At 42.1% G+C, this 22,903-nt stretch overlaps 1 protein-coding gene across 1 annotated transcript in view; it reads right to left on the bottom strand.

Moving 5' to 3' along the window:
* ADAMTS2 (ADAM metallopeptidase with thrombospondin type 1 motif 2) overlaps nucleotides 1-22,903 on the bottom strand; it is a 322,378-nt gene that overhangs the window by 84,776 nt on the left and 214,699 nt on the right. The window contains exon 4 of the mRNA XM_048490772.1: nucleotides 12,213-12,412. Within this exon, the coding sequence (XP_048346729.1) occupies nucleotides 12,213-12,412 (200 nt within the window). The remainder of the gene's footprint in view (nucleotides 1-12,212; nucleotides 12,413-22,903) is intronic.

Below are 22,903 nucleotides of genomic sequence, written 5' to 3'. Positions count from 1 at the left end.
GAGTATGATTCCCAGCTCTGCCGCCTGAGCTGTGGAGGCTTATCTGGAAAATTCAGATTAGCCTGTGCACTCCCACACACACCAGCTGGGTGACCTTGGGCTAGTCACAGCTTTTCGGAGCTCTCTCAGCCCCACCTACCTCACAGGGTGTTTGTTGTGAGGGAGGAATGGCAAGGAGATTGTAAACCCCTTTGAGTCTCCTACAGGAGAGAAAGGGGGGATATAAATCCAAACTCTTCTTCTTCTTTTTCTTCTTCATCTTCTAAAAAATGTACACAATAATTAAAAACCTTATTAACTTTAAAATTCTAATTTTAAAATTCTGATTGGCATGCTTAATAAATTAGATACAGTGATTAGGACAACAGCAAAGCAATTAAGGAATGCAAACAAATGTAGAGTTAGGGAGGCCAGTCAAGATGCAACTGTCGCTGCCTCAACCACAGGTTTGGCAAAACATCTCAGTCTTGCAGGCTCAGTTGAACTGAGCCATATCCCACAGGGCCTGAGTCTCACTTGACATACAGTTCCATCAGATCAGGGCCAGAGCTGAGAAAGCTCTGGCCCTAGTTGAGGATAGCTGGATGCTTCTCGTGTCAAGGACCATTAGTAAGCTATTACCTGCTGACCATAACACACTTTGGGGGGGCGTATCAGCAGAGGCAATCCCGGAGACATGATGGTCCCAGTCCATTTAGGGCTTTAAAGGTTAACACTGAAATGTTGAATCTGATTAGTATTCAACTTGGAGTCAGTGAAGCTGGTGAAGCATGAGTTGCATAAGGGGTCCACTGCTCTTATATTGTATATCACTGCACATTAAGAACATAAGAACAAGCCTACTGAATCAGACCAGAGTCCATCTAGTCCAGCACCCTGCTATTCGCAGTGGCCCACCAGATGCCTTGGGGAGCTCACATGCAGGATGTGAAAGCAATGGCCTTCTGCTGCTGCTCCCAAGCACCTGGTCTGCTAAGGCATTTGCAATCTCAGATCAATGAGGATCAAGATTGGTAGCGATAGATCGACTTCTCGTCTATAAATCTGTCCAAGCCCCTTTTATCCTGGCCTAGGATTTGGGGGCTTTAATCTGAACCTTAGCTATTATTGGCAACAGCCACCAAAACTAAACTTGGGAACTCAACTTGAAAGTGTCCTTTCTACCTTGAAGGGCTGGGTTCTTGATCTTAGAATAGATCCAGGAAGTCTGGAGACTCTGTTCCTTGGTCTCTGGCTAACAGGGGTTGTGAGGATTCACACCTCAGCACTTTGTGCTTTTGGTTTTGACCAAGCATTCACCCTTAAGAAACTTGTCAACTTTTGGCAATGATAACCTAGTTTCTGTAAATCTAAAGGAATTTGAGTGTTTTCAACTGCAGCACCAAAAAAGGGGCAGGGGAGAGAAGGGAAGGGAAGAAAAAAAGGCAATTTTGCTGACACAGAAGCATTGCTACATGTTAGGAAAATGAAAATAACTTCTGTAAGCTTAAACAAGCAAAACAGCTTAAAAGTTTGGCACCAATTGAACTGCTTGCATGAATAGCAGGCAGGACTGTGTAATCCTGACCAAAACATTGACTTAAAAATGTTTGCTGGGGACAGAGGTGATTAAATGCTTCCAAACAACAGATAACCATGATTATCACTTTATCTACTTACTAAGGTTGTACTTACTAAGGACTTACTAATGCAATCTTTAGTAAGTTATACTTACTTATTAAGTAAGTATACTTACTAAGTATATCTTAATAAGGATGCATATATAGAGCTTGTTTCTAAACATGTATGTTTGCTTCAGTAAAAATATGCATAAACTGGACTGATGCATATAACTACAGAATTTTATACACATATGCAAGGGGATATTACTGGCATTTTCAGTTGGCATCATTATCAGTGCACAGTCTTTAACAAAGTAACCATTTTAAATTAGGTTAAATATTTGGATTGCAAATTCAAAATTCAGACTGCTATGGTTTGGACAAGTGCACAGTCACACACACACACACACACACAAACACAAAAGCTGAGTAACACACTAATCGGTTCAGTCAAAGGTCAAGCCTCAAACTAGACAATTAAACCAAGACATTGGTAAGCTGGAGATACAGAAAATAATTGTGACCTAGGAGAAAAAATTCAGCCTCGAGAAACAATACATGGTGAACTAGATGATGAGACACAAGTTAAAATGGAACACATAGGCAAGTGGGTGATAATCAAACGGTAATGAATGAATTGGAGCCATTAGTTAGTGAGTTGCTGCACATGCAAGAGGCTTGGTCTTCATCTAGAAATGGAGTACTTATTAGACTTGATGTGACCTTTAGTCAATGAATGGATAAAAATAAATAAGTAGAATCCTGGAAGTCATCCTAGAGTTTGACACTGTCACTGCATAGCTACTCAGAGTAAGTACATGGCCCTCTACATAAGAAAGGGTTAATTTATTCTTTGCTAGCCTGACAGCTATTTCATCTTTATACAGCATGAGTTTTCATTAACAAGTTTAAAAATACACTTTTCATTCACACAGTTGTTCATGTGTTTATCATAAACAATAATCTTGAGTATTAGCTCTTCCACTTATAGTATCTTCATTATATTCCTAAATGTTAAAACATAACACAGTTGTGCCCCAATATTTTCACTTTACAAACATCAGTATACATGTTGCAAGGATAAGAACCAATCTTATAGATGCCATCTGCCTATTATTAGTAGACAAATCCTCATTAGTTATTAGAAGACAAATCCTCATGGGGAAATGGAGGGGAAATTGGCATTGTTCAACACAGCTAAATCAATTCCAAGCAGACATCCAGAAGTGACGTTGATGCACCAAGTAATGCTGTAGCAATGCTCTAGGATCTCTTTGCCCTAAAGTCTGGGGGAAATCCTACATCTTTGAACAACATGATCGCTTCCAGGTCTCCATCACATCAAGCAGTACTAATTTCATCAGTCTATGTCCCTCTAAACCTCCGCAAGTAGCCAGCAACAGTACCCGATACTGTTCACAGGGCCATAGTGAAATCATGGTTAGGTTATTATATAAATACTGAGGTCTGACTAAGACATCCCATGCTATTCACTGGGTCATCTTAGGCCAGTCATTCTCTTTCTGTTTAACATTCTTAACTGGCTTAAAATGGGATAGATGCCATGCTGAGTTCATTGGAGAAAAGGATAATATAAATAAGTTAAAATCATTGGGATCTCCTGACAGTTAAGTTGGAATGCTGTTATTTATTGATTGATTGATTGATTGATTGATTGATTGATTGTTTCAATTTCTATACCGCCCAATCCCCGAAGGGCTGATTTAGGCCAATGAACAGAGTTGCCCTGCCCATTTTTTTTTCTAACTCTACCTAACAATTCTCTAACAAAGAATTCTCAGAAACTGTACAAAGGAAACTTTGGGGGAAACTATCACAATTACAGGAGTATAAAATGACTATATCGTTGTAGTACGCATACATCACGACACTATTGCCAAATCTTGGGCCAACCACTCTCTCTTTCATCCTAATCTATGGGTCAAACAAGAGGAGACAGTATCCTTGTATGATCTGCCATGGAGATGGCATTACCATTTTAATACAGTGCTGCAAGGATAGGGCTGGGCTGCACAGTGGCATTTCTTTACAAAATGGTGTCGGGGCTTGCCCCCCTGCACCACCCACAAAAAATTAACTTACTTGGCTGACGTAGAGGTAAGCAAGGAGTGGGTCAGTGATGGTTGAGTTGGGCAAGTGGGACAGGCCGGCCAAGTGGTGAGCATGTGGGCCAGGCCAGGTTGAGTGAATAGTGCAGGCCAGGCAAGCAAGGCAAGCAGTGCAGGCTAGGTGAGTGCCAGGTGAGTGCCAGGGGCCAGGCAAGTGGTATGGGCCAGGCCAATGGCAGGGGAATGACATGGGCCAGGCAAGTGGCACAAGCTAGGCTGGGCAAGCAGCATGGCCTGGGCCGGGTGAGCCACGAGAGCCAGGCTAGGCGAGTGGGGCAGCCCGGGTGAGCAAGCCAAGTGAGCAGGGCAAGTGTGGCTTGGAACGGGGGGAGAGGGAGGCAGCAGGGCATCAAAATGCACCCCTCACGTGACCCAGGCGAATTATGCCTGGGTTGTCTGTCCCCCTAGATATGCCACTGAGGCTGCAGGATGGTGGGCTAAGGCACTCTTGTCCCTCCTCCCGAACTTTTCCAAGTGCCAAAACAGCTGAGCAGGGCATGTCTGTAGAAAAGGTTTTGGTGGAACAAGAGCTTCTCAGCACACTGTGCCCTGGGAGAATTTTTAAATTCATTTAAAATAGGGATGGCATCTTCATGATGGATCAAGGATGCCATCATGTCTAGTTTGATCCTACTTTACAGGGTTGTTGTGAAGATAAAACAACAAAGGTGAGAACTATCTGGAGCTCCTTGGAGGAAGAGTGGGATCAAAATGTAACTGATAGGTGGATGTTTGATGGTGACAAACAGGGAAACTTGCTCATTTTAAACCTCCTGCTCTTCTCACTGTGGACTGAGGGGTAAAGGTTATCAGTCATGGTAACTTAATCTGATGGTCCATGAATACTGATGGGAAAGGGAGCACTACTGGACTTGGAAGTGGTGAGGGCAGAGGAGAGAGGACTGGAAGTGCATGATTATTGTATCCCAAACAACAGACAATCTGACACTGCATACAAGTGTGCTTACAAAACACCAGCTGGCAAAATTACTTTAGCCTGTATGATTGTCCAGTCAGGGCTTCAAAACCCAACCTATCTGCTCCTGAACAAAACTTTTCAAACTTTTAAAATCTCACAAAACAGAAGGACTGCCACAGCTAATTAGCTTACAGGATACTTTGTCTCATCTGTGACAGAAACCAGCTTTAGAAAGGTCACAGGCTTTCTGCTGGCTCCATGAACCAATTTATTTTGTTGAGTTTTTCCCTTAAGCTTTTTGGCCTTCTCAACTTTTGCCTCCAAAAACAAGTATTAAATGCATAAACATAGATGTCAGCAAACCTACCACACTGCAGCTTTCAGTCTATGAACATAATCAGTACAACCAGTTGTTATTGCTACTGTAGTATGAAAGAACAAATTGTGAACAATAATCAATAACATGATTTTAGGAATGCATCTTTAATTTTGGATGTTTCAGAAGCTGCTTCCCCAAACTCTGTAAATACTTGGTGTCCTCTACTGTTTTCTTATTGTTTTGCATTCAGTGAGGGAAGGAGTTTGACAGAAGAAGGCTGAGCGCTTTTAGAGTTCCATGCCACCATAGGGAAGATACAGGCTTGCCATGGGACTGGTGGCAAATGGGGAAGTTAATATGCCTAACAGTAGTGATATATGGAGGATGTATATGATTGGATTGGGACACATATCTGGTAAGAATCTTTTAAGTGTGCTGCATAACCACTTGGATAGAGCAGATGCCTTCATATTGCTGCAAATTTGGCAGAGTGTCGGTGTGGCCTGAATACTGGGGGATGGGAATTCTGATCTGTATGAATGTGCTGTGTGAAACTATTCTTCTGCTGCTTCCTGACTGCTTATCTCTCCTCCGCTCACCTAGTGAAGGCCAAATACTTTGGTCTGTAGTGCAGCTGTGGGATGACTGTATGGTGGGCGGGGGGAATGGCATGCTGGTTGCTTTAAAATAGGCAGCCAGAGACGTCTTTGTATTGCTCTGGACCAGGGGTAGGCCATGCTGACAGAGGCTGATGGGAATTGTAGTTCCTGAACATCTGGAGAGCCGCAGGTTCCCTACCCCTGCTCTGGACTATTCTGACCTGCAATAAAGGAACCATTGTTCATCAACAACTGTTTCAATTGACTGGTTTAAGGATGTTCTGACACAGGGCAGACAGAAAACTATACTAGTGACATGACAGGCTAGTTCCTATCACTGTGTACAGAGAAATGTCACACAAAACAGTTTAAAGCAACCTCCATATCTTTGCTATAGTGGTTGCATTACTCCAAGACAATTTCATGGATATACTTATTAATGATCTACAACCAAAATTGTCTGTTTCTGTCTCTTCCATTACTGCAATGCACTGTATTAAAGCTCTACTCCCTTCAAAAATTGGAAAGACAACCAAAGTCTGTGCATAGTTGTAAACTCAGATGAAGGTTAAGCCCTCCATCCCGTGCAGTGAAGAAAAGAGGATTTCACCATTTCTTCAACATGTAATTGCAGTGTTGCTGTTGGAGGGATGTTTGAACCAGAGCTTTACCTCCAAAATGCTGAATAATTTTAAATGAATCAAGACTATACCTAGTTTTACATTATATTAAAATAGTTTCTGTGTTTTTAGAAGTCAAACTAATTTTGCAACAATAATACATTTTGAAGTCAAGCTATTTACAAGAATATTCCATTGTTGCCATCATAATCTTCTTTCCTGCAGCTGAACTTAAATGTACTTTGTGAGTTTTCTAGAAACTGTCTTTTTTTTTTTAGGTGGCATTCCTACCCTTTGCATCTTCTGGGATCTGCCGCACACTCAGTTTCTGGCTCACAATCTCTTTGTCTGCTGCATTTATTTTCCAAAGAAAGTACTATTTTGACATATGGTCCATTGTACTGACCTATTAAAAGCAAAATCCAAATTTGAAATTACTGTGAGAAATGTATTTTATGAGTCATTCTTTTTATCATTTATCTATAGAGATATACAACAAGATAAAGTCTTTTTGGCAACAGTATCCAGGTTAGAGAAAAATAAAAGCCACATGTCCACAAATTTTGGCTGTCACCCTAACCCTATCCAATCTTGATTTACAGGAAGGACAGAGATGTGTGTTCAATATCACACTGAACTTTTGAGGTATCTGGAGTGCTTCCAAATGCATGTCTTTTCCTCAGGGTGGGGGCTTGTGGAGGGAGGGGAGATGGAGAGATTCTCAGTATGACAAATGTTAATCAATTTGCAGTCCGGTTGTGGTGGGTTTTCCAGGCTGTGTGGCCATGGTCTGGTAGATCTTGTTCCTAACGTTTTGCCTGCATCTTGGCTGGCATCTTCAGAGGTATATCACAGAGAAAAGTCTGTTTCACACTATGTCTAGTGAGAAGGGAAAGTTTAGTGGGATATATTGTCCATGTCCCAGGGTGGGGAACCAATCAGTAAGTGTTTGGGTGGAACTTGCTATGCAAAGGTGTGGTTGAGTGCATTGTATTGCGGGTGGGGTTATCAGTCCATTTTTTAAGTACTGGGAGCCAAGTCTTGTTGAAGTTGTCTTGGTGTTTGTGAATTTCAATGGCCTCCCTGTGCAGTCTGACATAGTAACCTTCTGAATTGTCCAGAATTTCAGTGTTCTCAAATAAAATGTTATGTCCAGTTTTGTTGAACACATGTTCTGCAACTGCAGATTTTTCAGGATGGTTAAGCCGACAGTGTCTTTCGTGCTCCTTAATATGAGTCTGAATGCTGCGTTTTGTGGTTCCTATGTAGACCTTTCCACAGCTGCAAGGTATGCAATAGACTCCTGCAGAAGTGAGGGGGTCTACATAGTGAGGATTTGCAGTCCATTCTAAAAGGCATTCTCAAATTCTATGTCAATCCTCCAACGTAAGTCACACTTTAATACAACCTTGAAAAAAACAACCATGGCTATATAAACAATAATCAGTTTGATTCCCAACAAGTCACCAGAGACAAGAATCATTTTTGCTCTTGCCCTTCATTTGGATCCCAAGTTCCCTCTCTTTTTTCTCATATAAGTAAATGATTGCTATTCACTCCTATGGAGAAAAATAAAAACTTGCCATTGAAGACATTGTGACAGTGAGAGAAATATCAGTTCCCCCTCCCTACCCCCAATCCTGTGATTCATTCCTCCCTGACAGGAATTCCATGGAAGATTGCAATGTGGTCTTGTGTGTAGATCATTCAGAGATGCACCGTACCCCTGAGGACCCCCTGAAATATAACAGCTCAACCATTCAGGCGTACCTTGCCTGTCATAACAGTAGACATTCTGATAGTTGTAAAATAATTAAGCTGAGAACAACTTAAACAGCATCTTTAAAAATGAGTATCCATCTAATACAGAATGTTTGCATTCCGACAGTTTAAAAGGAAGTTATGGAGAGAAGTATTGATATGTTAATAGAAGCATGACAATCTGGCAGTGGAAAAACAGTCTGTAGATGAAAGCTTGCTTTACTTTGCTGCAAACCTTGTCAATTAGTCAGGTTGAAACTGGCTTCATCCCAGTGTGTGAAAAAAAATTCTGGCATTTCCCTGATCATGACTGCTATGGGGACTATTACCTCATTTACAAGGAATAAAAAAAGAATTATCCAGTTAAGCCATCTTGGACACACTATTTCAAGACTCTCTCTCTTGTTCATTTTAGTATGGATATTTATTTGTCAGACAATACAAAACAGATGTATTGAATAAGGAATGCTCTATAGACCTTGATATACTATTTTCCTTACTGTAGCTATGTAATAATTTTGCTTAAATTTTATAAGGTCAAGTTGAATTGTCCTTTCTTATTTTGAGGCTAGTGTTTAAAATGGGAACTAAGCTGTCTTTGGCAGCTCAGTTGTAAAACTGAAGAATTACCTCACCAAAACTGGGATTTTTTTATCTGAAGTGATAACTTTGGGTAGCCCAATCCAGAGGCTGCCACAGATGGGATTGGCTCTGCTGACACACTACAATTTTGCTTCCAGAAGGCTTTCAGGCAGTGCAGGGGTGCAGCCAAAAAGAAAAAAACTGGCCACCCAAAAACCCTCCATAGGGCTGAATTGAGTTATACCACCCTTTTGGGTGAACTCTGGTTCTAAAGGCCAGAGGGAAGCCAACTACAGTTGGCTCCACCCCCACTGCACTGATGGGGCCAGCTACTGATAGAGCCAGTCTGAGTTTTTTGGAGTGCCAGGGTGCCCACCCACTGGTGTGTGTTCTGGAAAAGTGTTCTGGAAAAGCTAAATCTGCTGGAACTGGCTCATGCCACATCCAGGAGGCGATTTGGACCTCCCCCTCTGGATTGGGCCATTAGCATTTTTACATTCCATTCTCCATAAACATGAGTTGACAAAAAATTCCACACCTGGGCTTTGTTACCTCTGAAACAAATGTAACAACTTGCCTTAACTTAAAGGAAATAGGCGAAATAAGACACTTACTTTTTCCATTATTCTCTTATAGTGAAATATAAAATGCACTTTTCAAAGTATTAGAGATCTATCTCAGAAAAAGTGACTCATCACAATACTGAATCACAAAGGACTCAGAACTGGTTTCTTGTAATGAGCCTTATTTTTGTAGCAGAATCTTCCAACCTCTTGTTGCTATTTTTTTGCCAGGTAAAAAATGGCAGGGTTTTATACAACACGTCCAGTTGGTGTACTATGCCTCAAAAAAAAAAAAAAAAAAACGACAATTTGAGACTGAGGCCAAGCTGGAAATTCCTCAAGACCCATCAAAAGTATTTATTTTTCTTTATTTTATTAGAATTGCTATCCCATCCTTTCCTAGCCCAAGATCAGGCTCAGGGCAGATAACAGATTTAAAACAATATATCATAAACAATAATTCATGTGCAGGATTAATGCTACCCCTAATTAATAAAAACATTTACATTATATACCTACAGATGGCATCAGTGCATTTTTCACATTCCGATAATAAAAGTCCTATCAACATCCTCTCGTTCTTCCCAGTACAAAATTATACTAGAAGCAGTATGAGGAAGATGGAGAGGTGGGTTTGGGAGAAGTGTATTTGGGAGGCCAGCAATGTTGGACAAAACCGTAGCTGCCTCAGCCAAAGACCTGATGGAACTGCACTAAGATCCCTTTTCCATGGGCCAATAAACGTGGGCTAACCACAGTATAAAACCCGTTTTTGGGGGGGAGCTTCGCACGGATCCTGCTCCTAATGCAAGTCTACTCCATGTCCTCCCCCACCTGGGTTTTTCAAGAATTGAACTGTCTATGACTCTTTTGTTTTAACATGATTTGCAGCCACGGCCAAGCAAGCGGCTTCCCTGGGAAGCCCATTACTTGGACACGCTTACTTTTTTTTTTCAGTCCCCGCCTCTATACTGCATAGTTACGGAGGGGCACAGGGATGGCAGCATGGCTGTGGGGGTCCATGCCTGCCAGGCTTCATAGCTACGCAGTGGAGGGAGGTGAGTGGGGGGAAAAGCACCTCCATGCGAAGGTGCGCGCCCTGGCCAACATGCTCGCTGACCATGGGACGCCCAGCCATGTGAATGGCCCAGGACTATAAAGGGTTCATTTATCCTGCCTGCAACCCACTTTACATTTGCTGTGTGGAAAGGGCCTAAGTTCCATAGGGCCCTGGTCTCTGCAGACAAAGTTCCACCAGGCTGGGACCAGAATCAAAAAGGTAAAAAAGGTAAATCTTTTCTCCCAACCTCCAAGATAAACAATGCTATTTCAGATCTTTTTCACAGAATATTAATTTTGTTAAGAGCTATCAGAATTCAGCTGAAGTAGGTAAAAAATGTAGGCAAAGCGTACTTCATACTTCCTAAAACATCTATAGGTACAAATTGCTAAAAGTTTACTGTATATATCAGCGCACATATTGCATAACTCATAAGGAACAAGAGTCAATTTATTCCATAGGGCCTTTCCCCACTTACCTTAAGCCCCGCGCTACTCTCCTCAAGTAGCGCGGGGTCCCTCTGCACTCTCCACGACAGGAGCGGCGACAGCGCAGCCGCCCCGATGCTGTCACGCCCCCTCAGCGCGTGGCATCCCTGGTGCTGGAGAAAATGGCGCCTTTTGATGACCCCGCGCTGAGCTGAGCACGGGGCTGAGCTGAGCGCGAGGTTGTGGGAAAGCCTGGGCGCGCGCCAGGGATGCTGCGAGTTGAGAGCAGCACGTGGCATAGGGGGGATCCTTGTGAGTGGGGAAACGCCCAAAGATACATATTTTATGAGTTCCTAATATTACTATATATCTTAAAACAGAATTTAAGTTACATGATGAATAAAGGTGTCATGAGCCAGCCAAAAGGTGTCTTTTCCAAAATTGCTTCAGTTTGTCTACCACAATAGTGTCAGATTTTTTTTGGTTTCTTTCGTCTTGAAAATGTAAAAAAAACTCTTTCATCTACATGCTTTTTTCAAGCTGCCAACAAAAAAATACTCCCTACATAATTGACAGATATTTACTTTTTAACCCTTGAATTTCTGTAATGTGCCTGAATCTGTCAAAGGAACATACAAATGCATATTTTGATCATTACTGCCTTTCCTATACTTTGCATTTCAAGGTCTAATATCAGGCATTCTCCAAGACTATAAAAGGACTATAAAATTTCAGCCTAGCATTTTGTAGAATCTGTGTCTCAGGTTATTTGTTAAACATGCTAGATATTTTTTAAGGAATTCTGAAATAAGAGGCGTGTCCCCTGGCCTCTCCAGAATGATGGTGGCTGGGAGACAAGGTAAGAGGGATCTGCCCCAGTGTGGAGAAAATGCCAGCTTCCACCCAGTGCCATTCGCTCGGCACCAAATGGAAGCCGGCATTTTCCAAAAGACTCGCTCATTGAGTGAGTCTGAAAAACATCGTTGTGGGAGGGAAACGCCATCCCTGCTGCAGTGGCTGTGCGATCTCTCTCTCTCTCTCTCTCTCTCTCTCTCTCTCTCTCTCTCACACACACACACACACACACACACACACACACACACACACACACACACACACACACACCCCGGCATTTTTACTGGCCCCATGCCAGTTTAAATGGCCTGTGCAGAAATGGCCTAAGAGTGTCATTTCAGTAAAATGAGAGATTTGTAACAAGGATGTATACTCTGTGACATATTCATGTTGAAATAAGTTTTAAAAGCAGAGCCTTTCAGGAGAATTTTCAGAAAAGTTTTCATGTTTTCTTTCTTTTTGTTGAATACCACTAAGTTAACCTAACACATGTAGCTTAGATAATAGCTTCTGGTTCTATCCTGCTCCAGTACAGTCATACCAATGCTGGAAGAACAAAAGAGGCTGAAGGATCACCAAGGACGTCTTTGGACTTATCCCAAACTAGAAAGCACATAAAAACCAGATCTATTTTAAACATGCAGGAAATCTTATTAATTATTCTTTATTATTACTACATTTCTGAAACTCCACGCTTATTTTAAGAGAGATTTGATTTAAGCAGGCAAATTAGATTCAGTTAATTTTCTGATCTGAAATGCTGATAAATTACTCACAATGTTCATCAGTGTCAGAAGATACTTCTGAACATGTTCTTTCCCATGGAACTGTACAACGGAGTCATCAACACCCAGCAGCACCTCTATGTTGTAATCATCATCAGCTGCATGCCTTGGATATCTCCTCCTCCTTGTGGAACTATTGATCTCATCATCTAAGAGGTTCAACATGCTGTCTAAATTGCTTAGGTCAGCTTCTGAAAAAAATTGCAACAAAAAAAAATCTTATTAACAACTCATTAAACTAAATTTAAAAAATGTTTAATCATACCAAAAGTCCTATTTCAATTTCAGTTTTGTACAAACCTGGAGCAAACCTATTAAAATCATTTGGACAATCTGGATTTCCTGTGCAATACAAAGCAGAAAAAGCCTATTCCAGAGCAGATCTGCATAGCTAAATAAGTCACTTTATGCATACAGGGCAGCTTGTAGATGTACAGTGATGGGAATGGATCCCCCACCCTAATTATAATCTGTGGTGAAATGGACATAGTCTGTACTGGTTATAGCCATAGTTATTTGGGCCAGCAGTTCTCAACCTGTCACAACTCAGCCCCATTGGAAAGGGTAGTGTACACATATATGCCATTATACAGACAAATATAACTTTCTGAAGTATCATCCTCTTGTTTTTTTCAAAATCTACTTACTTTCAGTTGCACAGACGTATGGGAGGGAAATGGTGCCCAGAGACAACTTCTTCTCCAGATGCCCCTGCCCCGAAAGCATTCACACCCCACCTGGCCTGCCACAGAGATCCAGGAGCACATGGCCTCACTTACCCCATGAAGGCACTGCTGCCCCCCCCTCCCTGTTTTTTAAAAGCCGAAGCACCAAGAGAGCCAGCACTTTGAGCCTGCACAGAGGGGGGCAGAGCTCGGGGCCATGCCCCCAACTTCTGTGCTGCCAGTGGTGGGGCTCAAGGGGAGGGGCCATGTCCGCAAGCTCTGCCTCCCCTTTGTGCAGGCTAAAAAGTCAGCTTTAAAAGCCAACTTTTAAAAGCAGGGAGGGATGTGTGACCACACCCCAGGGGTAGGGAACCTGCGGCTCTCCAGATGTTCAGGAACTACAATTCCCATCAGCCCCTACCAGCATGGCCAATTGGCCATGCTGACAGAGGCTGATGGGAATTGTAGTTCCTGAACATCTGGAGAGCCGCAGGTTCCCTACCCCTGCCACACCCCAACCTCGGTGCAGGCAGGGGGTGGGGCTCAGGGGAAGGGCCGTGCCCCAAGCTCCACCCCCCTCTGTGCAGGCTCAATAGCTGGAGCTTTCGAAAGCCATCTTTTGAAAGCACAGGAAGCACCTTGGGGGCATGGCCCCACCACCAATTCCCCCTGCTTTTAAAAGACGGCCGGCAGGGAGGCAGGGGCCAGGACCTGGTGGCATTTGGTCATGAGAGGGGTGCACCTGACGTCCCCATGTGACCAAAAGGCATGCGCCAGTGGACATCGGTAACCCCATGTCCCCACTGGAGATATGCCCCTTTCAGATGTGAAGAACATGAGAAATAAAAAGATGTGAACAGCATGATTTAGTTCACTGCAGTCAGTATTGCAGAGGCTTTGTAGGATAATTCACCCAACTACAAAACTAATAGAACAGATAAGCAAAAGAGGCCAAGATTCTTTGCTTATCTCTGTGTATGAGTTGGGAACATTTCTGCCACCTGAATGATATCTGGGCTAAGCTTGTGTTTTCTCCTTTATTATCAGTATTTACACTTGAGTGTCGCCAAAGGATGAGCTAAAAAGCAAAAGCCAAAACACCCTTAGTCCATAGTTAACAGCCTGAGGCCCTAGGTTGGCTGTGCCAAGTAGATTTAGGACCAACCAGGATGCTGGAGTTCTGTAAATATTTTCGTTTTAATTTTGCTGTTGTGTTTCTTTATAAGCTGTTTAGTAAAACACTTTTAGAAAAATGGGTGAGAAATACTTAAATAAATAAATATAAAAATAAATACGTAGAGGTCACAGACAAAAATAAAAAAGTTTGCTACAAACAAAAACACACATGAATTAATTACCAGTAATTGCAACTCAAAATGCATCCACAGTACTGAAATACAATATACAGATTTCAAACAGTCACAAGATACAATTCAATATAGAAGAGGCTTTTAATTTTGAAGTCTGTTGATAGAACATTCAAGCATTACAGAAATGCTAAGGGTAGGCAGTCACTCTTCTCAATGCAAGATATTTTCATTGACAGTCAATTGAGTCCTAAGGATTCAGCATACAAGAATACGTGACGTGCAGCTTTCTTAGTACTAGCTGAGCTGCAGTGGCATATCTGCCCAAGGACATGGGCAGTGGTGGGATTCAGCAGGTATGCACCACTTCGGCAGAACCGGTTGTTAAAATGGTGCTTGTAAACAACCAGTTGTTCAATTATTTGAATCCCACCACCGGAACCGATTGTTAAATTATTTGAATCTCACCACTGGACATGGGGTAACATGTGAAAGTGATATGGAGTGTGGCAAAATCTGCTAGTCTGATAAAATGAAGGTGGGTGGCATCCAAGCCAATGTAAAAGATAGCAGAGGCAAAGTTGAGCAATCTTGATGAGAACCACATGTTTTTCCTCAAGGAACTTTTACCTAGTGAATAGACATTACACATATAGGTTCTGTTCTCATGTGCCTTTCCCTTAACCTTAGTGCTGGGAGCTTTTACGTTAATGTATACACAACCACACCTTGTACTGATATACAAAAAATAGGAGATATTCCCTATAGTGTTGATTTCACAGATAAAAAAGTGATTGGAAAGACATGGTAAGAAAGGAATTCAAAATACATTTTACAACAATACTTTTCAGTGTAAGCAGTTGCAATATCCAAATTTATCCCACTCACAACTAAGTTTCTAGAACCCACCTGCAAGCTTTCCCTAGAGAGTAGACAGTGAGGGAGGAAGTATAAAAACAAGGCTGGCAAGGGATAAGGAAGGATGAGCAATTAGGAAGGGCAGGCAGGGGAGTGTCAGAGCAAGATGACGCAGAGGAAAAAAAATGTATTTTAGCTGATGATCCTCTTTTGATAACATCTGTCTAACATGTGTTAATCTTTCTATTACCCAAAAGTGATCACTACATTATGATTTAATACTGATTTATAAGTTCAAAAATGTACCTTGGAGACCCCCTTAATTGTGCTGGGTGAGTTTTAGTGAAATTGAAGTGTGGTTTCCCAGCTAAATTTTTTTGCTGAGCAGAAACGCTATGGTTTTCATAGCGTTCTTCCACAACTATAATATCTTCAGGATATTGTTTTTGCTTTAATAAAGTATTGCTCTTGCTCTTTGGAAGAGTAAAATAATTTTGTAAAAAGATATCTTTGAAAGGAGATCTTTGTGATTTGTACTGAACCTTTTCCAGTGATCCAAAAACAAAGATCATGTAACTGAGTACTACTGAATCTAACTGGCAGCTCAATGAAGACAGGAGTGGTGGAATGTGGCAACCAGGGAGGGTGTGGCTGCATATCAGCCCCGTCTCCTCCTATCAGGTTCCATGGCAGCATGGGCAGAAAGGAAAAATCACGAAATCCTCTTGCCACAGGAAACCCCATAGGGGAAAAGAACTTGCGCCATGAAAAATGTGGTGCAAGTTCAGGGCTGCCTGTAGCAGCATGCATGGGCACCCCCATCAGCACAAGCCTGCACTGTATCCAGTGTGGGATTTGTCCCAGTCCTTTTCTGGATTGGGCTCTAAGATATTTGGGCTCAAGATATTTACCAGAGGACCTAAGAATAGGACCTTTAATCACTTAAGGTGACGTGGAAACTATGTCCATTTTTCAAAGTGTGATCTGTGATTCATGCTTTTGGAATCTCTACCTGCAAAGGTAAGCTGAGTGGAGGTGACAGACAGGTACTTTGCAGCAGGGGCGTACTGCCCAGAGGGACATATGGGGCCAAATGTCCCTGGGAGGTCGCCATAGTCACGTGGGGGCAAAAAATCGCTCCCACACCCCTCCTCCTACCCCCTAGCAGCCCTCTTCGGCCTTCAGGCATTTGGCATAGCCCAGCCAGTGGTAGGCGGCAAGTGAGCAAGAGAGGAAGGAGTTAAGACTCACCCCACCTTTGCCAGGCCCTGGGCTGAGCTCCACTCAGCAGGCCACACAGCTGTCAAGATCCTGAGCCATCTGGCCTTGCCGCCCACGCCTGGAGAGCCCCATGCTGCACCCTGCCTGGTATGGAAAGCCCTCCCTGCCTCCCCACCCCCGGAAGCCTCCCTGCCCACAGATCAGAAGATCCATGGGCCGAGCAAGTCCTCCCAGTCTCCCCCCACTCCCAGCAAGCCTCCCTGCCCACAGATCAGTCCCCTGCCTGCCCTCACCTTTAGAATCTTTAGAATCTTTTTTTAGAATCTTTAGAATCTTTATTGGCCAAGTGTGATTGGACACACAAGGAATTTGTCTCCGGTGCATATGCTCTCAGTGTACATAAAAGAAAATACATTTGTCAAGAATCATAAGGTACAGCACTTAATGATTGTCATATAGGTCTAGTAAGCAATCAGGAAACAATCAATAGTAATAAAAACATAAAATGTAAAATCATAAAATAAAATGAAATGAAATGTCAGCACAGGCTATAGTCATACAGTCATAATTGGGAGGAGATGGGTAATAGGAATGATGAAAAAGTAGTGCAGTAATTATATAATAAATATATAATAAATAGTTTGACATTATCGAGGGAATTATTTGTTTAACAGAGTGATGGCATTCGGGAAAAAACTGTTCTTATGTCTAGTTGTTACACCTCCTGCCTTATCTAGGCTCACTGTATTACTTACCCTACAGCGGGCTTTATTTTATTTATTTATTTATTTATTAGTTCCACTTTTATACCGCCCTCCCCCAAAGGGCTCAGGGCGGTTTACATCACAATAAAAAGCGGATAACAAAATAAAATACTAAAATTCATATCAGTTAAAGAAGCTTAGCTGTTCCTAATTCTAATGATAAGTTAAAGAGCAGATTGGCATGGGTTCAACCATTAACTCCTCAACTCCCCCAAGAGGGGAACAGCGGATCTTAGTTGTTAATGGGCACCTATCAGCAGCCGGCCTCCCCAAAGGCCCGGCGGAATAACTCAGTCTTACAGGCCCTGCGGAACTCATGTAGGTCCCGCAGGGCCCGGACAGTTGGAGGAAGAGCATTCCACCAGGCAGGGGCCAGGGCCGTAAAAGCTAGTTTCAGATAGGAGGCTAAGAGACAACAGGGTTTTAAGCTCCCATTTCCAGTAATGATACTCAGATGCAAGTCAAATGCTGAGTAATAAGCATTCCAAGGAGATTGACAAAAAAAGCTCTAACACTGTACGCAATAACATTTCCATTATGGGCCACATTTGCCCCCTCAGAAAACATCATAAATAATCAGTCTGTATTTTCACCCCAGAGCTTGTATTTGCCCCCAGGGGCCTGTCTCTCTTCATTGAGGGATCCACCATGGAAGGGCAGTGGGAGGCCCTGAATCACCAGTTCTGGGATCGGGGACACAAGGCCTTGTGCCCCCCTGAGTCTGGAGCCCACCTAGGAGATGCAGACACAGCCTGATTCCTGAGTCTCACCCCCCTCCAACAAAGACAGCAGTACCAGCACCTGACAGGGTGGTCCTGTGGGGGGAGGTGGTGTTTTATAGAAAGTTATTAAAAAGATGGGTGCTGGATGGCTGTGGGGGGGGGGGCAAAAAATCAGTTCTTGCCCCAGGCTCAATTTTCTGTAGATACACCACTGCTTTGCAGTAATGGCACTTCACATTTGGAATGGTAATTCCATTTGGATTTGCCTAGTACCCACTTTATAGTGTCCTTTAGCAAGTCAAGGAAAAGTATTTTTCTTTATGCAGGCATTTACCTGAAGTTTTCTGTCTTTTGAGGGTATTTTTATGGTCTTCTTCTAGCCTCTCATCTATTTTCTGAATACTATTTTATGCTGTTTAATATTGTTTATAAGCCATTTTATTAATGGTGTTACCAGTGGTACATAACTTGCATATATCTCATTTGTCAAGTTGACAACAACCCAAGTGGCCCAGTAATTGATCTCAAGTCTCCCATGTCCCCTACCATTGTTCTTTCCATAGGGTCCATTTTTTTCCATTGTATGAAGTGAGGACAGTAAGAGGGGCATGAGCAAATAGAAAGTGATTCACCACCACAGTCTTCCAAGTAGAGATGATCTCATCTAAAGGATTCATTCCAGCAGCTATTTCTGCGCACATCATTTCCACTTTCTGCTAATTATTGCACAGTATTAGGAGCATGGAAAGGATTTTCTTGATTTTACGTTCTGGGGACCAAGTCACCTCCAGGGCCTGTTAAGTCAGAGCCAAGCTATATTTGGCCAAATGTATTTCAATGTACTTTACTTTTAATGAAGTTCTGTGCTTCAGCCACTAGGGGTGCAGGGAAGTCTGAACATAGTAAAAGACAGTCTCTTTGTTTATCTGTTGCCTTGCCTTTCTGCAAGGCTGAAGCAAGACCAAGTCAGCAAGTCATCGACCAAGTCAGCAGTGAAGCGAGTCAAGACAAGCCAGCACAGACGATAATTACTATTTTTACACTGAAACAACTTTTTGCACTAAAACAACCTTCTAAACTGTGCACATATCTACACCTGAGAACCAATGTGGAGCAATAGTCAGAGTGCTGGACGAGGAAGACCTGAGTATAAATCCCCACTCATCAGTGGAAGCCCACTGAGTGACTTTGGACCGGTCACGTTTAATCTTTCCCATAAGACCAAGGTGAAAGATACATTGAAGAACTCCAGAGGTCACCTTCAGATCTTTGAAAGAAGAATGAATGACAGACATGCAGACAAATCTGCAAATAAGAAAATGCAACACTTTGGCAAACCAACAATCTACAACCATCTAGTGAACATGGAGATTTCTCAGAACATCACTACCCCAGTGATATTTGGCAGCAATTCATATTCAGTGACATGGATATCAGTCCACTTTATGTATAGGTCATCAAGTATAGGTCCACTTTACTATAGTGCAACAACATATTTGATTTTTGGCTCATTGATCATACAGCAGTGACTTGGAGTCTGTCTAAAATTCCCTCGCCCCCATCCCAGTAATCATAAATTTGCTTTATCATTCCTTTTCTCCTTTCTTCTTAGCTTGTATCTCAATGCCCTCTACTTGTCTTTTATCTCGCCCATTGCATTTCCCTCTAAGCCACGTAAGCCTCTTCATAATTCATAAATCCTCTTTTCGTAGCACAGGTTGCGCTGGGAACTTGATGCCGTATATCATGCATAAAGAAATTGGACTAATCCAGGAAACTAAATTAAAGTGAGGTGTTGTGAGATGAAAACTAAACTGAAATCTGAAGTAAACATCAGATGCCATGTATGGACAAAATGCTACATTGTTCTGATTCAGAAAACAACTTCATAAACAGATGAATACATATGCTTAGGTATTCTTGAAATTAACAGAATTTTATGCACAATTTTATGAGTTTATAATGGAACACAGCGATCTATCTTCCACTGAACAATAATTCAAGGAGGTATGTAACCTACAAATAACATGTGGCTTTTAAAAACAAATCTGAATGCTTGAACACCTATTTTCATTTTGCAACAAGAACATTTACTGAGTTGACCAAGAAATTGGTGCACATCTGCAGTGGAACCCTTGTGAGTGACTGATGGTTCAGGGGATTTTTGGAAAATTCAAGCCTTCAGCTGGACAACATCAGTGAGATTTCCACTCTGCATTCCATGGAACTTGAGAAATGTCATGATCCTGACACAATCCAAGGCTTGAAGATGAGGGGTGCAGCAGCCTGTAGGCCTTAAAACAGCTTTTCCTCACACTATCTGGCAGGAGTCTAGTGGGGTGGGGACATAGGTTGCCATCAGCACAACAGTGTGACATCACTTTCAGGAAAATCCCAGAAGTTAAATTATGCCTCTCTAGAAATGGCCAGTTTCCTGTGATTCCTAAAGTATCACAATGTCTTTTGCTGGTTTTCCATGTAAATGCAGTTATGCTGTCAAATGGACAGTGATTTTTTAAGTTTAATTTTCAGGTTTGTAATTTGAAACTTTCAGCTGTAAAGCCCAAACTCTTTTTCATGTTTTATTTTCTCAATCCCTACTTTATAGAAGTAAACAGGTTGGGACCCTGGCTCTGTATGCCCAGAGGAGGCCAAATTCCTCCCCTATTCTTAGGTCCTTCTGAGTGTTTTTCCAGAGAAAACCTTATTTAATTCGGTCGGACTTTCTTACAAAGTCATCACGTGCCCATACCTGGAAGCAATCCCTGTTCAATATAGACCCTTACTTCTGAATAGACTTGGATGCAGAAAAATGCATTAATTCTTGGTGCTATTTTTACAAATAAATTTTAAATAATGGGTTAAGGGGAAATCTGATAGCCTTCAAGGTTCAACAAGATCCATTGGCCGTGTCTATAATTTTTACAGGTCATGAAGCTATAACTTGCAGTCAGATAGTTGCGTTCTTACAGTCACATAAACTGAATAACTTATGTAAGTGTGATAAATATTTCAACAAATTCAACATTAATAGATATTTGAAGTAAATTTATGCTTAGATAACTTAAATTTAAACAGTTTAAATGACTTAAGTTATTTAAATAATTTAAACAGCTATAAAATGGGTAGAGTTAAAATACATGGAAATAGTGGTCCCAAATTCATGTGACAATAAATCAATGGGTCACCATACCAAATAAATTTGAACTTGTTTGTCACCATGCCAACAAGGCTGGAAACCAAGGCATTGTAGCGCCATAGTGATGCTCTAAAAATCCTCCAATTTTGCTTCAGTTGCTTCCTCAAGCAACAGTAAGAATCTGGAGCCCAGGGCTGGGACATCTCCTGCCATCCCTATACAAGCATTAGAACTAGAGTGGTTGCAGCCATTTAATGCCTTTCCCTGCTCCAGAAATAAATAGGGGAGGAGGGGTGTGTGGGTCTCTAGGGCTCCTTGGATGGGTCTCCTATCTGCAGAAAAACTTCTCAAACACCACCCCTTCTCATGACTTTGAAGTGAATCAACTATGACTTCAAGTTACAAAAGCAATAAGCAAATACAAAATTCTCATATATCCTGAACAACTTCAGCTGTACTTATCTAACCTGTATGACTCTGCTATTTTCAAATTCTGTAATGTGTTCCAATATTTCTTGGGCCGTTTCCGCATGGCCACCCTGCGGGGGTGCGTTGGCATAAACGACGCTGACGCACCCCCCGGGACCTTTCGCATGGATGGTTTTGGTAGGGTGGGAAAGATGGCGCAGCCTGCACAGAGGCTGTGCCGTCCCCCAAACGCCTTACCATCCTTCCAGCCTTCCGGTGTGTCACACAGGCCAGGGGACATGCCCCCCCTGCCCTGCGCGACAGCTCTGGAGTCGCAGGGCAGTGGGGGAATGTCCCCTGGCCTATGCGATGTGCCGGAAGGCCAGAGGGATGGTAAGGCATTCTGGAAAGGGGGGGAAATGGTGCCTTCCAGCCGCTGCTGTTCGCATGACAGCAGTTGGAAGCCGCTGTTTCCAAAAACCCTCGCTCAGGGAACGAGGTTCGGAAACAGCGGCTTCGCGCCGCTCGGGAGTTGTGAGGCTGGCGCTGCTGCATCGGTCTTTCTGGGACGCTGTATTTGGCCCGTGCAGAAAGGGCCTTAAATATTATTTGAAAGCTTATTTTAGCACATACAGAAATCAACTGGAATACTTTCTATAACTTTAAAATGGTGGCAAATGTGATCTCACTACAATCCAATTGTTGTAACTAACCATGGGCACAGAGAAGCCAAACACAGTATGAAAGTTATTCTCCCTACACACTCTGAATTATCCCAATGGAGAATTCTGCAATTTGTTTTCCCAAGCCCAGTGCATATTTATGTTCTTGTGTAACATATTAGATCATATTTTTAAAATTGTTTTGGCAGGTAGTTCCTGAAGGATTTGTCTACCAGCAGTTTTCTTTTCCTTAAACATTCTTTCTTGAGAAGATTCATTTAAAATACATGGGGAGGGGTGGAGAAACAAAAGAATATAAATATCAATCTGAGATCCTAGCCCTGAAAGTAATCCGCCTTGAGTCCGTGGGGAAAAAAGACTATAAATATAATAAATAAATAAATAAATAAATAATAAAATAAATAAATAAATAAATAAATAAATAAATAAATAAATTCCGCAGCTGCCTAAGTAATAAATTATTTTATGTGTTCCTTGGGTGCTGATAACTCTCCCTGTCCCATACATTTATTTTCTAGACCTGCTCTTCCTTCCCTTCTGATATACGCACCTCATCCCATTGACTGCCTCTTGTATTTCATATGGATCTTATCTCCAGATAGATTCTTCAGCAATCAACCCAAGTTTGCCCTTAGTGATGCTTTATTATTTTTTTCCGTAGATTATGTTCACAGCTACAGATCCTGGACTTTTCTGGATCCTGCTTTTATCTCTTAGAACAGAAATCTAGGTTACTGCTTCTCAGCGTGGCAGAGCAAGCCTTCCTTTTATCCTCAGATTATAAGTTTGATCATCTGATGGCTCACAACAGTAGTTCAATCTTGTTTAAACATCTACATGAATGTCACTGGATGAGGTCATCTGGCGATTTGGGCTGAGTTGCGACTAATATGCATATTACACTCAATTCTGTCT

The sequence above is a fragment of the Sphaerodactylus townsendi genome, linkage group LG03 (genome assembly GCF_021028975.2).
Source record: "Sphaerodactylus townsendi isolate TG3544 linkage group LG03, MPM_Stown_v2.3, whole genome shotgun sequence".
NCBI classification, from domain to species: Eukaryota; Metazoa; Chordata; class Lepidosauria; order Squamata; family Sphaerodactylidae; genus Sphaerodactylus; species Sphaerodactylus townsendi.
Note: the sequence above shows the minus strand (reverse complement) of the source record. Positions and strands in the feature narration are given on the sequence as shown.